The sequence below is a fragment of the Protopterus annectens genome, chromosome 8.part1, assembly GCF_019279795.1.
Source record: "Protopterus annectens isolate FY-2018-M chromosome 8.part1, PAN1.0, whole genome shotgun sequence".
NCBI classification, from domain to species: domain Eukaryota; kingdom Metazoa; phylum Chordata; order Ceratodontiformes; family Protopteridae; genus Protopterus; species Protopterus annectens.
This window is the reverse complement of record NC_056742.1, coordinates 102,990,528-103,006,045: the sequence shown is the minus strand read 5'-3', so window position 1 is coordinate 103,006,045 and position 15,518 is coordinate 102,990,528. Positions and strand designations below refer to the sequence as shown.

General features: G+C 42.7%; 1 protein-coding gene across 13 annotated transcripts in view; it reads left to right on the top strand.

Annotated features, from left to right (window-relative positions):
• ZC3H18 (zinc finger CCCH-type containing 18) overlaps nt 1-15,518 on the top strand; it is a 2,225,788-nt gene that overhangs the window by 310,785 nt on the left and 1,899,485 nt on the right. For 10 of the 13 annotated variants that reach the window (XM_044081723.1, XM_044081715.1, XM_044081713.1 and 7 more), the window contains exon 7: nt 9,223-9,255. The exons of the other annotated variants lie outside the window; for them this stretch is intronic. In XM_044081723.1, coding sequence (XP_043937658.1) covers nt 9,223-9,255 — 33 coding nt within the window. The remainder of the gene's footprint in view (nt 1-9,222; nt 9,256-15,518) is intronic. 13 annotated transcript variants of the gene reach the window in all.

Sequence of the window (15,518 nt, the reverse complement as noted above, 5' to 3'; positions counted from 1 at the left end):
CATGCATAATCTTGGTCCCATTTGCCAGACTACATATGAGGAAACTACAGTGGTACCTAAAGAATTTATGGTCCCAACACAGACACAGTCTAGAAACAGAAATCCCACTAATTCCATGCTTAAAACAGGAGTTCCTATGGTGGGCTCAGGCATGCCAGTCAAACCCAGGCCTACCCTTTCGCAGATGTCAACCAAGCCAGACCATCACAACAGACGCTTCAGACCTAGGATGGGGGCCCACATGCTGGACAAATGCGTGCAAGGATTGTGGACACAGGATCAACTTCGCCTGCACATCAATCTAAAAGAAATGCTGGCAGTAAAACTGGCAATCCAAAAGTTCAAACCATTTCTCAAAGAGGGCCAGTTGATGATAAGGACAGACAACACCACAGTCATGTGGTGCATCAACAAACAGGGAGGCACTCATTCATACCCCTATGCAGAATGACCTTGGAGCTGTGGACCCTGGCACTCAGCTACAACATTCAGTTACAGGCAATATTTGTACCGGGAAAGACAATACTCTAGCAGACATATTAAGCAGAACCACTGGATGCCCACGAATGGAAGCTGCACCCGGACATCTTCAAGACCATCTCAAAGAAATGGGGAATGCCACAGATAGACCTATTCGCATCACCTCTCAATCACCAGCTCAAAAATTCTGCACAAGGACATTCCACCCACTAGCATGGAAAGTGGACTCACTCTCCTTCAACTGGAAAGGCCTAACAGCATATGCATTCCCACCTCTTCCTTTGATACACAAGGTACTACTAAAAATCAAGGAAGAACGTCCAAGGATAATCCTGATGGCTCCAAACTGGCCAAGACAACACTGGTACCCACTACTGAAGAGCATGTCTCGCAACAATATGTGGCCAATACCCTGATGCCTTTGATGTTAACTCAGAACAACTACAGCATCATACATCCAAGCCTAAAACGCTGCAACTGACTGCATGGAACATCACATAGCAGCAGCTAATCCAGAACTTTCCCAAAGAGTTAAAGACATTATTCTTGAAGCACGCAGACCTTCAACAAGAAGGAACTATGCTGGAAAATGGAAAAGGTTTGTCATTTGGAGTACGGAAAGAGGAAAAGATGTGTCAAACATAGATATGCCTAACATTCTGGAGTATCTGGCCGAACTTCTTCATTCAGGCCTGTCCTACTCCTCCATCAAGATACATGCATCAGCTATTTCAGCAGAATACAGCTTTGATCCACCTGTTTTTTCGCACCCTTTGCTCAGGCAGTTCCTCAGAGGAATCAAGAATGTAAAACCTCCTAGGAAACCACCATTACCAGCTTGGGATTTAAACTTTGTGCTAGAAAAGTTGACACTATCACCCTTTGAACCAGCAGCAACAGCAGACCTACAACACCTGTCATGGAAAACTGCTTTCCTACTGGCAATTACTTCAGCAAGGAGGGTTTCAGAACTACAGGCCTTAATGGCAGTGCAACCCTTCCTAATCTTCCACCAAGATAGAGTGTCCATGAGGACTAATCCTACATTTATGCCCAAGGTGGTATCCAGAGTGTCTTTAAACCAGGCAATCCACCTACCTACCTTCTTTCCCAACCCACAAAACAGAGGGAAAGAATACTGCATACCTTGGATGTACATAGACAGCTACGCTACTACTTGGACAGAACAAAAATAGCAGAAAGACTGACCAACTTTTGTAGCCTATGCAACAGGAAGGGAAGGAAAAGCTATTTCCAAACAGACAATCTCCAAATGGATAGGAAATTGCATACGATACTGTTACTCCTTCCATGGAAAACCAATTCCACAGAACATAAGACCTCATTCTACAAGGGCAACAGCCACTACCACAGCCTTCTTACGAGGAGTGGCAACCAAAGACATTATTGAGGCGGCTACTTGGACCTCCGTGCATACATTTGCCAAGCATTATAATTTGCCTCTATATTCCAGATCCCGAGCAGGGTTTGCCACTGCTGTACTGCAAGGGATCCTAAACACACCATAATCTACTTTTATCCTCCTCCCTAGTTGGCTATGGTATTCTACCCACTTGTTATGACTGCAGATGCATCCATGAAGGACATAGTACAGTTTTGTACCTACCATAAATGTAGATGTCTGAACTGGATAGCATCTGCAGTCAGGATTACCCTCCTCCTTCCCTCTGTGGTACTCCTAGGGTGTTTACCCTCCTAATAGCTAGCTGTTGGGGGGGAGTCTTTTATGGTGTATTTGTTTGTATATATGTACATATATGCTTATTGTTGTGTTTACCTCTATCTATTTGGAAACATTGGCATCTATCCAAATTTTAGCCTGCAAGAGGGCTACTGGCATCTGGGGCAAGAAACACTGAGGAAAATGGCGTCGGCTGATGCTTTTATACCTGAAGACCAACAGAGATGACGTCGGGTGGAGTGCGACATCAGCCGAAGCCGGACCCGGACTTTGGAATCCGGCCGACTGCAGGGCTGCCTGACGACAGGACAACCCACTTGTTATGACTGCAGATGCTATCCAGTTCGGACATCTACATTTATGGTAGGTACAAAACTGTACTTTCTAAACACTTTTCACATTGTGCCAAAATTCAAAATGCTGACGTTACAGCAACTTCTTCCCATGCTGGGCAAGGGGTCTTGGCTGGTTACTCTGGACCTCAAGGAGGCATACCTGCATGTCCCAATCAGACACAGCTGCAGAAGATACCTCAGATTTCTTGCAGGGTCAGAGCATTATCAATTCTCAGCATTGCCTTTTGGCTTATCTACTGCGCCCAGAGTATTCACGAAAGGCCTGGCATCAGTAATTGCACATTGCAGACTTCAGGGGATACAAATATACCCTTACCTGGAAGACTGCCTTATACAAAGCGGACAGCAAGCAAGCCTTGATAAGACACTTGAACTATGTCATTCACTTACTACAGGCTTTTGGATACACAGTCAACATTCAAAAATCAAGACTACTGCCATCCCAACAAATAATTTTTCTAGGAGCCAAACTGGACACAAACTCACAAATGGTTTTCCGCACAGAAGAAAAACAAGAACAATTACCAGATTACTTCAAAAGCCTAGCAAAGCACACCCGGATGACTGCAAGGAAAATCCTGCAGGCCCTGGGTTTCATGGCATTTTGCATTCTTCTGATCCCACTGGCAAGATTACACATGAGAAAACTACAATGTTACCTAAAAAGTTTATGGTCTCAACACAGCCACAACTTAGAAACAATTATTCCACTCATTCCATGTCTACAAAAGGAATTTTTGTGGTGGGCACAAGCAAGCCAGCTAAACAAAGGCATGTCTTTCAACAAATCTCAAGCAAGCCAAACCATTACAACAGACGCCTCAGATCATGGATGGGGGGCGCACATGGAGGGCAGATGCATTCAAGGTCAATGGTCACCCAGGGAATTGCATCTGCACATCAATCAAAAAGAGATGTTGGCAGTGATTCATGCAATCGGAGCCTTCGGAAAATTTCTTCAGCAAGGTCATCTGCTAATAAAGACACAACACCACTGTTATGTGGTACATAAACTAACAGGGAGGCACCCATTCTTACCCCCTCTGCAGACTAACAATGACTCTTTGGGAAAAGTCCCTGAAACTGAACATACAGTTGCAATCCCAGTTTGTTCCAGGCAAGGACAGTGTTCTGACGGACAGTCTAAGCAGAAGCATTATGGACCCGCACGAATGGATGATGCATCCGGACATTTTTTCACAAATAACTCCTGCATGGGGAAGGCCGGACATAGATCTCTTTGCCTCACAACTCAATCATCATCTGAAGAAGTTCTGCTCAAGGACACACCATCCTCAAGCCTGGAGAATGGATGCTCTCTCCTTCAGCTGGAATTCTCTAACAATCTATGCATTCCCACCTCTACCATTAATGACCAAGGTGTTACTGAAGATCAAAGCAGAACAACCGAAAGGCATTTTGATAGCTCCAGACTGGCCAAGACAGCACTGGTATCCATTACTAAGAAGCATAACTCGCACCAAGCCGTGGTCCCTGCCTCAATGGCCTCTACTGATAACTCAGCACAATTACAGGACTGTTCATCCCAACCTGCAAACATTGCAACTGACAGCTTAGAGGGTTCCATGACTTCCCCCCATATCTTTCTCTCCAAAAAAGGTTCAAGAGATCTTACTGGAATCACGCAGACCTTCCACCAGAAAAACTTACTCAGCCAAATGGAAGACATTCAACATCCGGAATGCCAACAAGGGTCAGGATGCATCAGTAATGAGCATCCCACAGATACTAGAATACTTGGCAAAAATGCTTCACAATGGCCTTTCATATTCTTCCATAAAAATACACGCTTCAGCAATTTCAGCAAAATACAACTGTGATCCACCTGTGTTTTCACATCCTTTGCTAAGACAGTTTCTAAGAGGGATAAAGAATATCAAACCTCCAAGAAAACCACCAGTGCCTGCATGGGACCTCAACTATGTCTTGGAAAAATTAACTCTTCCTCCTTTTGAGCCAGCAGCATCTTCAGAATTGCAATTTCTCTCCTGGGAAACAGTTTTCCTGTTGGCAATTACTTCAGCAAGAAGAGTCTCGGAGATACAGGCCCTCATGGCAGTACCTCCATTTCTCATTTTCCATCAGGACAGAGTCTCTTTAAGAACCAATCCTTCATTCATGCCAAAAGTGATATCCAGGGTTTCTCTAAATCAAGCAATTCACCTGCCTACTTTCTTTCCCAATCCTCAAAATAAAGGAGAGAAGCTTCTGCACACTTTGGACATACACAGACAATTGCGCTACTACTTGGACAGAACAAAGGCCAACAGAAAGTCTGACCAACTATTTGTGGCTTACACTGCTGGAGCACAAGGAAAGGCAATTTCCAAACAAACAATTTCAAAATGGATTGGAAACTGCATCAGATTCTGCTACTCTTTCCATGGAAAAGGTGTGCCAGCCAATATCGGGCCACACTTCACCAGAGCTACAGCCAACTCCATGCTACATGGAGCTCCGTGCATACATTTTCCAAACATTACAACCTGCCTTTATATTCCAGATCCCGAGCAGGCTTTGCTTCTGCAGTCCTGCAGGGCATTTTAACTACACCATCCTCATCTTAGATCCTACCACCCCCAGCTTGGCTATGGTATTCAACCCATATGTCAGGACTGCAGTTGCATTCTTGAAGGACATAGTACAGTTTTGTACCTACCATAAATGTAGATGTCCGATAGATATGCAACTGCAGTCAGGTTTTCCCTCCCTCCTACCCCTCTGTAATTCTCTTTTTTGGGTCCACTCCCCCTTTTTCTAATTAGCTGGGGATATCTGTTATGGTGCATCTGTTTATTACTGTTGTGCATGTCTGGATTTTTTATCCATTCTCTAAATTTAGCCTTCCTTGGAGGGCACGTGGCGTCTGGGGCAAGAAACACTGAAGAAGATGGCGTCTGCTGATGCTTTTATACCCCGGCCGCTCTGACGTAGGGGAAGAGGCGACATCAGCCGACGCCGGACCCAGACTTTGGAATCCGGCCGACCGAAGGGCTGCCTGAGGCAGGACAACCCATATGTCAGGACTGCAGTTTCATATCTATCGGACATCTACATTTATGGTAGGTACAAAACTGTACTTTGTCTGCACTGTGCCAGCTGCACCCAAAGGATAGTCTGTAAGGTAAACTAGTTTACATAAAAAAGGGGTTTATGCCTGGTTCCAGGCTATTGTGACATTAGATGAAATGTCTGGAACTCTCCATTTAAGAACCCCAGGTGTAACAGTTCTGGATATGTTGAGGTACTTTTTCTTAGAGAGCCAATGAGGAGCTTTGCTTGACATGAATGGGTAGTTTGTTCCAGAGTTATGAGAAGTCTCTGGGACAGGAATCTATCCGTCCAGCATGTCCTGTCTATTGTGGTGACAAGGTTTAGGTCCCTGGAGCATGTGGTGCGGAGAAATTGGGATTTCTTTAAGTGTATCATGTCCATCAGCTCTGGGTTTGACATAGCTTTGTATGTTAGGCAGAGATGGCCTCTGAATAGGCGATATGCGATGGAGTAGAGCTGGAGTGTTTTGAGACTGTCTGCGTATGGCATCTGTTTGAAGCCAGTAATCCTCTTAATGAGGTATTTCTTTGGCCTTTCCAATTGTAGGTGTTATAACCTAAGGTAAGATGAGATGTCAGTTAAAGGAGTCAAGGCAATATTCAGGAAAGTATGGTTAGCAAAACCAAGGGAGAAGTCTGGCAGCAGTCGTAGCTGCGATTGCCAGAGGGAATAGGCATGACTCAGCCTGTCTTCACACCCAAGTCCAGCACAATGACCAATTACTCCTTTGCCCAGCATATGTTCCTCTACCTTCGCAGAGAGTTGGAGGGCGATTAACAAAAAAAAAAGGGGGGGGGGTTGATCACACAGGGCTATGAACATCCTACAACAAGGATACAAACTTCTGTTTCTCAAAGTCTCAAGATGCAAAGGAATTTCCTGATCCCAAAGGTTTAGTTCTGTCCTCCAACTGTTTTCTTATGAGAAATGTTTTGGTCTTGGGGTATAGAAAAATTCCCCTTTGGAGAGGAAGGTGCGGGATTCTGTTCTAAACTATTCATGGTGTAAAGAAAGGAAGGAACAAGTTTGCTGTTCCAAAGTTTAAGGTACTAAACCTCTAAAGACCTTTACCTTTTCTACTACTTTGGGTGCTCCTGGTTACCCTAGACATAAGATACCTTTGTTCACATTCTTGTAGGTGGATACCATAGTCCATTCATCACACATGTCCTTGCCTGGATGACACTCTCATGCAAGCAGAATCCATGTGGTGGGAAGCAAGGCTTTAGGCTTTACCCAGTACTGCTTCATGGACCTAGATCTCAACAACCATAAAGAAATCAAATTTAATCCCTTAAAGAAACCTGATATTCCTTGATTCTCACTTAGATACAATTCTAGTTTGCTGAACTGATCTCAGGTAAACCCTCTGAAATGGATATTGAGTTAAGGGACTTTTGTTAGATCTAACAGGGGGATGCCAAAAATATACATACTTGTTTCACATCAGAATAGGCAACTAAGGCAGTTCTGTTGTAGAACAGTGTCTTCAGAAGTTTGGAAGATGCATGCATTTTCCCTGAATTGGACAGGTCTGTTTCTGTTTTCCTTGTCATGCCTTTAATCTCCAGGGTACTCGAATCATTCTCACAAAAAAAAAAAAAAAAAACAAACAATATCTGTCCTGGATTCCAAACGGAACCCTCAAAGGCTGATAGCTTGGATGATTTCACATCAATCCTTGATAAGTACACGTACTTGGTGGATGTGATTAAACACTGTGATAGATGCTAGGCAATTAAGCATAAGAAAATCTTGCATATCCAAATGGAACAGATTCTCTCTCTCTCTGTCTGTCTCTGGTGCCTTTACAGAAACTGACTCAAATTAGGCGCAAAAGGCAGTAATCCTGGGCCCAACTGCCAGACCTATACAAAGCTGTCTTGTTTTACGCACCTTTTAAGAGCCGTGCTTCTGCTGTTTTGGCCTGTGTGCCCATGTACACCCAGCCTTGTACTCCAAGCCTTCAGTTAAATGATTCCTAAGAGGGCCCTGCATTTTAGACCACTAAGTAAAGCAGTGGCTCTACCATGGCATCTTAATTGTTTCATGAAAAACTTATCCATGCATCTTTTGAACTGGCTGCATGTACACCTTTTTTTTTTTTTTTTTTTTTTTTTTTCTTTGAAGACAATTTTTTTGGTGACGGTTACCTTTGCTAAAAGAATTTCAGAACCTCAGCCGTCATGTTTAGGGACCCATTTTTAGTTTTCCAACAGGACAGGACATTCCTTTGCACTAGACCCTCCTTTGGGCCAAAGGTGGTTACATCACTGTCCCGGAATCAAATAATTCACTTGACAGTATTCTTTCCCAACACACAAATAAGGCATGGCTTTCCTTCAGTCCTTCTTTGTGCCTAGGTAGCTGAGATTTTATTTGCAAAGGACTACAGAATTAGAAGTCCGGATCACCTGTTTGTCTCATTGGCAAAGGGAAAAGGGAAACAAGTAAAATACGTCAAAATGGCATATTCATTGCATTTTTCTGCTGTTTCACAGCTAATGTCAAATCTGTTCCTGGGCATGTCAGAGCCCATTCGTCCAGAACCACTGCAGTCACCGCATATTTCTTTAAAGATGTCTGCACACAAACTGTCCGGGAGGCTGCCACATGGACCTCTGCCTGCACTTTTCTTCAGGCATAGCAGCTAAGGTAGTCTTCAGGATCAGGGCTGGATTTGCTTCTGATATCCTGTAAGGGTCAGCTCTTCAGTTGCTTATCTGTTGACAGCCACCTTCTAACTTCCTGCTCTTGGAATTGTTATGAAAGCCATGACTGTAGTGCTGAGTAGAACAATAAACACAGTACCATGACTAAACAATCCACTCAAGTGCACTTTACAGGAAACTGAAAAAGATATTCATTATTGCAGTCTAGGTTTTATCTTGCCTTCTCTCTGTTTTGTTTTTCTTTTCTTGATGCCTTTTGGTGGAGTAGCTTCTTAGTCTTTTCCATCTTCACTTCCTCACCAGGTCCTCTGATCTCCCTGGGCATGAAGACTGAGGATGTCTGAGACGGACCTTTGGGCACAGGGTACTGTTAACTTCTCATCCTTTAGGCCTTTGGCACTGGGATCCTGTAATCTGGGCTTGGCTATGACAAGAAGTGAAGACTGAGTCTGCAGGTGCACCCATTGTATACCACAAATGTCCTTTGTTTAATGGTTAGGCAGAGTTGGTCATTGCTCAGGGAGGAATGTTTAGCTCTGGTAGTCAGACCAGCCATTTGGGTTACCTGCAGTCAGGAATCTCAAATGTCAGGCCTGCAACCATGATTATTCTCTTTAACTTCTACCTTTGTGTGAAGTTCTTAACCCAGCTATATTTTCTTGAACTCAGATTTGCCTAAGAGAATGTGGGTTGCTCAGTTAAGAATTATACTTCGGACCACAGGCCAAGAAGTTATAGACCTTTTCTTAATTATTAGGGAAAAGGAATGAATGCTGTTTTTGAAAAGTAATAAAATGCCTTAAAGTTGAAAGTGTATTTGTATCTGTAAATGTAAGTTCCTAATGTGCTTATCTGATTAGAGGCTAACAAGGTTCTGGTTTAATGATTGTTATAGAAATTTTATTCAGCTTAATGTTTTCTTTTTGAAATGCTTCAGGGATGCCGATTTCAGAGAAGTCGTTAACTTTGGGTAAGGAGCATTTTTAGAAGGTCAATATGCTGTCATGTTAACATTCTGTTGCTCCCCTTTAAAGATTTTTCTGCATTTGTGTTTTTTTTCATATTCATAAATTCATACTTTTAACTGCGTCTGTGCAGTAGTTTTTCTGTACTTACCTGGTCATCCTGTACCACTTGAGATTCTAAAACCATGCTGTTCATGCATGATGTATTGTCCAATGCTAGTGACATTTCTGTGTTGACAAATACACAGCTGTGGTGGTATTAAGAGTTTAGTAAATGAGGCTGGATGAGCTGTTCATTTTTGTGTGCAAATAAGAACATGTTTGTCCTGTAAAACCCTGGAGCTAAGGAAATGATGAGATGGTGTTCTTGAGGTTGATCTTTTTCTGTAGGTGATGTGCTGTAGGGCCACTCAGTATTGCTTCACTACATTGGATGTTGCCGTGTGGTGAATAATGATAAATGTTTGGGCTATTGTAGCTAGTGGCTTTCACTTCTTTCTCTCTGCTCATCTATTCTTCAGTGTTCTTTGTTTTACCTTTTAAACTATATGAAAATAAACCAGGTCCATTTTGTCAACATTGTCCTGCACAGAATCTTAATTTTGTATTTCATTATTTTCTTTTAACGTTTTTATTTTTAGTGTCCTATTCGTCATCCACACCATCAGTCCATATGTGTGAAAACATTGCCTTGAGGTGTGTGATTGTGGTCTGTGCCTCATGGGGGTGATTTTGCAGAAAAGGGGTTCAGATTAAGTGTTTAAGTGCTGGTCCAGAGTCATAGTGAGATGGGTAGCTGTGCTGACAGATTTGACTGTTACACAGTTGTCTGCTTCCCTACCCCTTCATTCGTGCTCTGGTGCTTTCATGCAAAGGCAGCCTACTTGGTCATACAGACAGCTAGATATGTAAGCAGATATGACAGATCAGTAGATATTTTTAATTTCATTTGTTAGATGAGTCTTCAGCCTGCAACATCTATGTTCACCTATATGGAGAATGGGGGCTAAGGGGGGGGGGGGGTTGACCCACCATTACAGATGGAATTAGCAGAACTGTGCAGTGTAGCACATGGTCTCTTGTGTTGTTTAGATGCCACCACTCCAGCAGTAGCTGGCATATGTCAAAAAGGCATGGCATCTACCAAGTTTATGTACTGCTGTATTTTCTGTCTCACTACTATTTTTTTTTTTGAGTGCTTTACGTCCCCATACTGGCTGACAATCAGGTCGCTGCCCCATTATGACTCTGTGCATCTAAGAGCTACATTTGAAGTGGGTGGGTGGCCAAATGTCCACCTCTAGGCTGTCTCTTTGTTGCCATTCCCCCCACCTTTGAGAAATAGTCTTTGGATTTTACCAGTCCACCTTCTTCAATCTCCTAGGATTGACATGTCCATTTTTCCCACAGCAGCTCCAGCAGGTGCCTGAGCCAGTAGTCAAACTGTTGTCTGGGCATTATTCCAGGCTTTATCTCTGCGTGCAAATGTCAACCTACTTATTTATCATTTTGAGATGTGTACAGAAACATTTGGAGGGTGTAGTATTCTCCATTATCATTTTCATCATGTGTACTGCTGTGTAGCACTAATTGGCACATTTCAAGGTTTTAGAAAAGGTCTTTGATTTGGCAGCACAAGCTGGCTGAAACATTTTTGTTATCTTTAAATTACAGGAAATGTATGACATAACTGTGAATTGACAATGCTCTAATGCAGTCTGCTCGTGTTAATAAATGGATGTTTCTGTGATGGCATTGTTTTTCCTCATATGGCTGTAATGTAGCAGTATTTGAGCACTGGAGTAAAGGGACTGTTTCATGCTTTTTTGTTTCCCTAGGTGAAATTTAATTTATTTTTGTATGATGTGCATGCGAGCGCGCACACAGCTCCAGCTCCATCCATACAATACATGTGTGTTTTTATATATTTATATATATATATATATATATATATATATATATATATATATATATATATGTATGTATGTGTGTGTGTGTATATGTATGTGTGTGTGTATATGTATATATATATATATATATATATATATATATATATATATATATATATATATGTATATATATAAATGTGGTTTACCTTTAAAATGGCGAATTGCATTGGTTCGAATGCTCATATGATCATCTCGAAACCACGAAACTGACAATGTCGACAAACCTACATGTTTGAAAAATAGCAAATCGAACAACAGATTTGCTGTTTTTCGAACATGAAAGTCAAAGAAAAAAAAGTGTAAATCAGGGGGCAAGCACCCCTGCACCCCCCCCATGTGGGGGGCTGCTCCCCCCTCACCCCCCTACTTTATTATTCTAACTCCGAGATCACACTACAGTGGGGAAAGGAACTATTTCCCGATCCCCACTATAGTGCAATCCGCCCCTGAATGTCGAATGTGCAGTGAGCGAATCTCACTGTGCATTCGCTCATTGCACATTCAAACCTTTTTCCGTTCGGCATTTGCTAACCTTGCAAACTGCCTTTCGGAAATGTTCTGTTCGCCCTTCTGCAATACACGGTTTTAAAGGTAAATCTATATATATATATATATATATATACATATATATATATATATATATATATATATATATGCACACACACACACAAAATCTTTATTTCTGTGTATGTATGAGTAAAGAATTATGTAGGTGCATGCATGAGTAAAGAATTATGTAGGTGCATGCAAGTGTGTGCTCTTGTCTGCGCACTCGCATTTATATACTCATACATAAAGGAGAAATTTCGGAGGTGGCTGGGGCCTCATGTAACCACCAAATGAGATCATCTTTAGAGACTTTACCAGGGCAAACCTACTTTAGCTTGTAGAAGACATGCAAAATTCCCAGCATCCCCTTTAAATGGACTCGGGCTTGCCACATTTCACTGTTGACTTTAACCAACACCTTAACAGCTGCATGGAAAAGCCTCTCTGACCTAAATATAATAGTAATTTCAGGAATAAACATGTCTGGGTGGAACTCCCACATTAACAAATTACAGCAAAAGAAGTAAAATAATGAAAAGTAAGTCTCAGTGCCTCATTGAAACAAGCATGCCAGCAGTGAGCTTGCTCTTCCAACCTTCCTTGTAAGGCAACTAAAATTTTATTTTACTTCAGCTTCCCTTAAAAGCCATTCATTCAGGACATTGACTCCAAACATGATTAAAAAACATTGGAAAGGTTGCTCTAAAAATGAAGGGAAAACTTGTCTTAAGTCAAGGACAGTCCATACAAATCGGAATGACTATTGGCTACTTTAGGCTACCCCCCCCCCCACACACACACACACACAATATCTCCCTCTTTCAAAGTCTCTGATTTCAGTCATTCAGCATGGGTATACTTGGCAAGTCTTTACCTCATTTCCAGGGATTCCTCAAATCCTCAGAACCAACTCAGTTGTATATAGCTCACACCAGCCAAAAACTCTTGAGCCAAGGCTCTACCCACAGTGTCTCTTCCCATTACCTCAGATCTCATTTGCCGCTTAGAAAATTGGACATGTCAGCTGATGCTCTCAGCTAAATGCTTTAAAATTTCTATTTTCATTGTTTCTAACAATATTTGGTTAAAAGTCTCTCTCTCTCTCTCTCTCTCTTACTGGATAGTTTCGCTACCTTGTTTTTGATTGTGTGACTGTTTTCTGACTATTTCTTCCCACCCCTTTACTTTTATGGTAATTCTTATTACCATTGTTGGTAACAGGCCTCCTCTCTTTCCTTATTACCGTTGGTAGTCTTGCATACCATTGTTGGTATCCTCTTTCCCCTTTTTCTCCTTTTACCTGTTTGCGTATTTTTTTTCTATACCATTGTTGGTATATCTGTCAAAAAAAAAAAAAAAAAAACTCCTCTCTTTTCTTTCCTCTGTTTATTGTGCGTGTATCTATGACCCAACTATTTTTGGATATGGCAGAGAAACAAAACGGGACATCCAGATTCAGTGTCAGGACTGGATTCAAGTGTCAGGACTGTGGCAGAAAGATGCCTGTAAAAGAAAACACAAAGATCAATGCACGTAAGGTTTAAGAAAGGCACCCTTTATTACTTGCAGCAAGGAGACAAAGCATGTAGGTACAAGATTTGTCTGATTTTCCATAGTTCAGCCTACTGTTTTTATACAGTTTTCTGCAGGTTCACAGAAATATGCTATTATTAGATTTGCTGCTGACATGGTCAGATAATTTCTGTTTTGCAAAAACATGTTTGAGAAAAACAACCTAGCCTTGGGCTTGTTTCAGCCTTCCTTAGTTTCTCACAATTCTTTCTCTAATTCTGATATGATACATTTAAGGTACAATCCTGGCCTCAATACACATTTTGCTGACTATGGTAGATTTACAGGCATCTATTGTTCTCTTTTCAGAGCTTCCAGCAGCTGCACATTTTTACACAGAATAAACAGAATAAATGTATTAACTCTTTTTAACCCTAATGCACTAATCCTGCATATTGCAGTTATACATTTTAATACACTAAGCCTACATACTGCATTGCAGTTATACATTTTTCTAACAATGCCCAATTCTGATGGGCATCTTCCTTGCATGCGCTGTTTGGGTGCCCCTCACTTGGACATAACTTCTAATATTTATCAGGGCTTTAGTGCCCGTACTTTAGCAGAGAGATGCAATAAGCTTATCTTAAAAGGCTTATTGAAATGTCCTTTTACTGAAGCCCTGTCTAAGGCAGAGACTTAAAATACTCCAAAACAGATGTGAAGAAAAGAAGTCTCTCTGTGCCGACCTCCCTTACGGCACATGAAGCAAAGTCCAGAAAAATGCAGGTTCCGACTGTTTCTTTGGAACTGAAAGCCAAAGTACCGAAAGTGACAGTATCATCACCTCTGGCAATGAAAACGACTCAACTCCACATCAGTGCCTTCAGTCCTTGAACTGACTCAAACCTCTTTGGTGCTGACAACCTCTTCTGCACTGACAATTCTTGCACAGCCATCACTATCCTCTCATTCGGTTCCACATTCCCCTTCCATACAACAGCCTGTGGTGCCAAAAGTCTATCTGACAGTTATTCCCAGGACTAGATATTCCCCTTTAGTAGACCCTTTTTGTGGGTCAACAACCAAGCCCATTTCTGGATAGGCCTGAGTCCCCTTCAGGAATGTCAATCCGTTCCTCCTGGAGTCTGTCAGAATTGGCCGTAGTCAGATTAGTGGACCAGCTTTTGGCAGCCAGCGGCCTCCCTGCACCTTCACAAACCTCTCTCCCACCCGGAGCCGAGGCTTATTCTCCAAGGACTCCACCAGTTTATCCTCCTCCAACTTCCTTTCAGAGTTTGGAGCCCCCACTTTGCTCCCAGTACCAGCTACCTCAGTGCCAAGTTGGACCTCACCTCTGTGCCGTAGTCGACACTGTGGTCTTTGGCTCCTTCGGATCTCTCGCACACCGGCGACCGTGGTTTGGCTGTCGGTTCTGGGATCTTTGGACCTGTTCCGGTTGTTTCCTTCTTGCCATCTACAGCTCTCGAGGTCTTGGCAGTTTTGAGCCCTCTCTCATCTCCTACTCTGGGTGGTGGCTCGTCGGAGCAGGATGTGACCCTGGTTCCGAAGTTGTGTTTCTTGGTTCCAGGCTCCCATTCCACTTCGTGCAGACCCACCTTCCAGATTATGGAGAGAGCTTTGGCCTCAGCAGGCTCCATCTTCATTGGAGTGCCATATTTTCGTTTCCTCTGGTTCGACGCTGTCACAATCTGCTATGTCTGAACACCGGGCACAAGAGCTGCAAAACAACATGGTTCAGGGTCCCCCCCTCTTTGGAGTCCTTCTTAGAACCTCTCCCCGAGGAGCCACCCTGTAAGAGGACATACAAGAAGAAGCACTTAGATTCACCTGAAGAATCATTCACTGAAGACACAGATTACAATGAAGGGGAAGGATCTCCACGGTCACCCCTGGAAGATGTCTCCCTTGGAGATATCCTGGAAATATTAAAAGAGGGGTGATTGGAAACCCTCAAACCCATCCTCTGGGGAATCTGTGTTCTTGCAAGCTTTTCGTGTCTGCCTTTCTTATTCTTCTTGGGTGACACTGTCCGCTGGCGACCTAGTTAATTTGATCGTTCAGTGAGCATGGAAGGCTCCTGACTCCATAGACCCTGTTCCCTGGAGACCGGATAAGATTCTTTCAGCCCCAGAACATCAGCCTCATTGGTCTAAGGGTCTAGCAGTGGATGCCATGGTGGTGGATGTCCTTCAAGAATGCAACTGCAGTCCTGACATATGGGTTGTCCTGCCTCA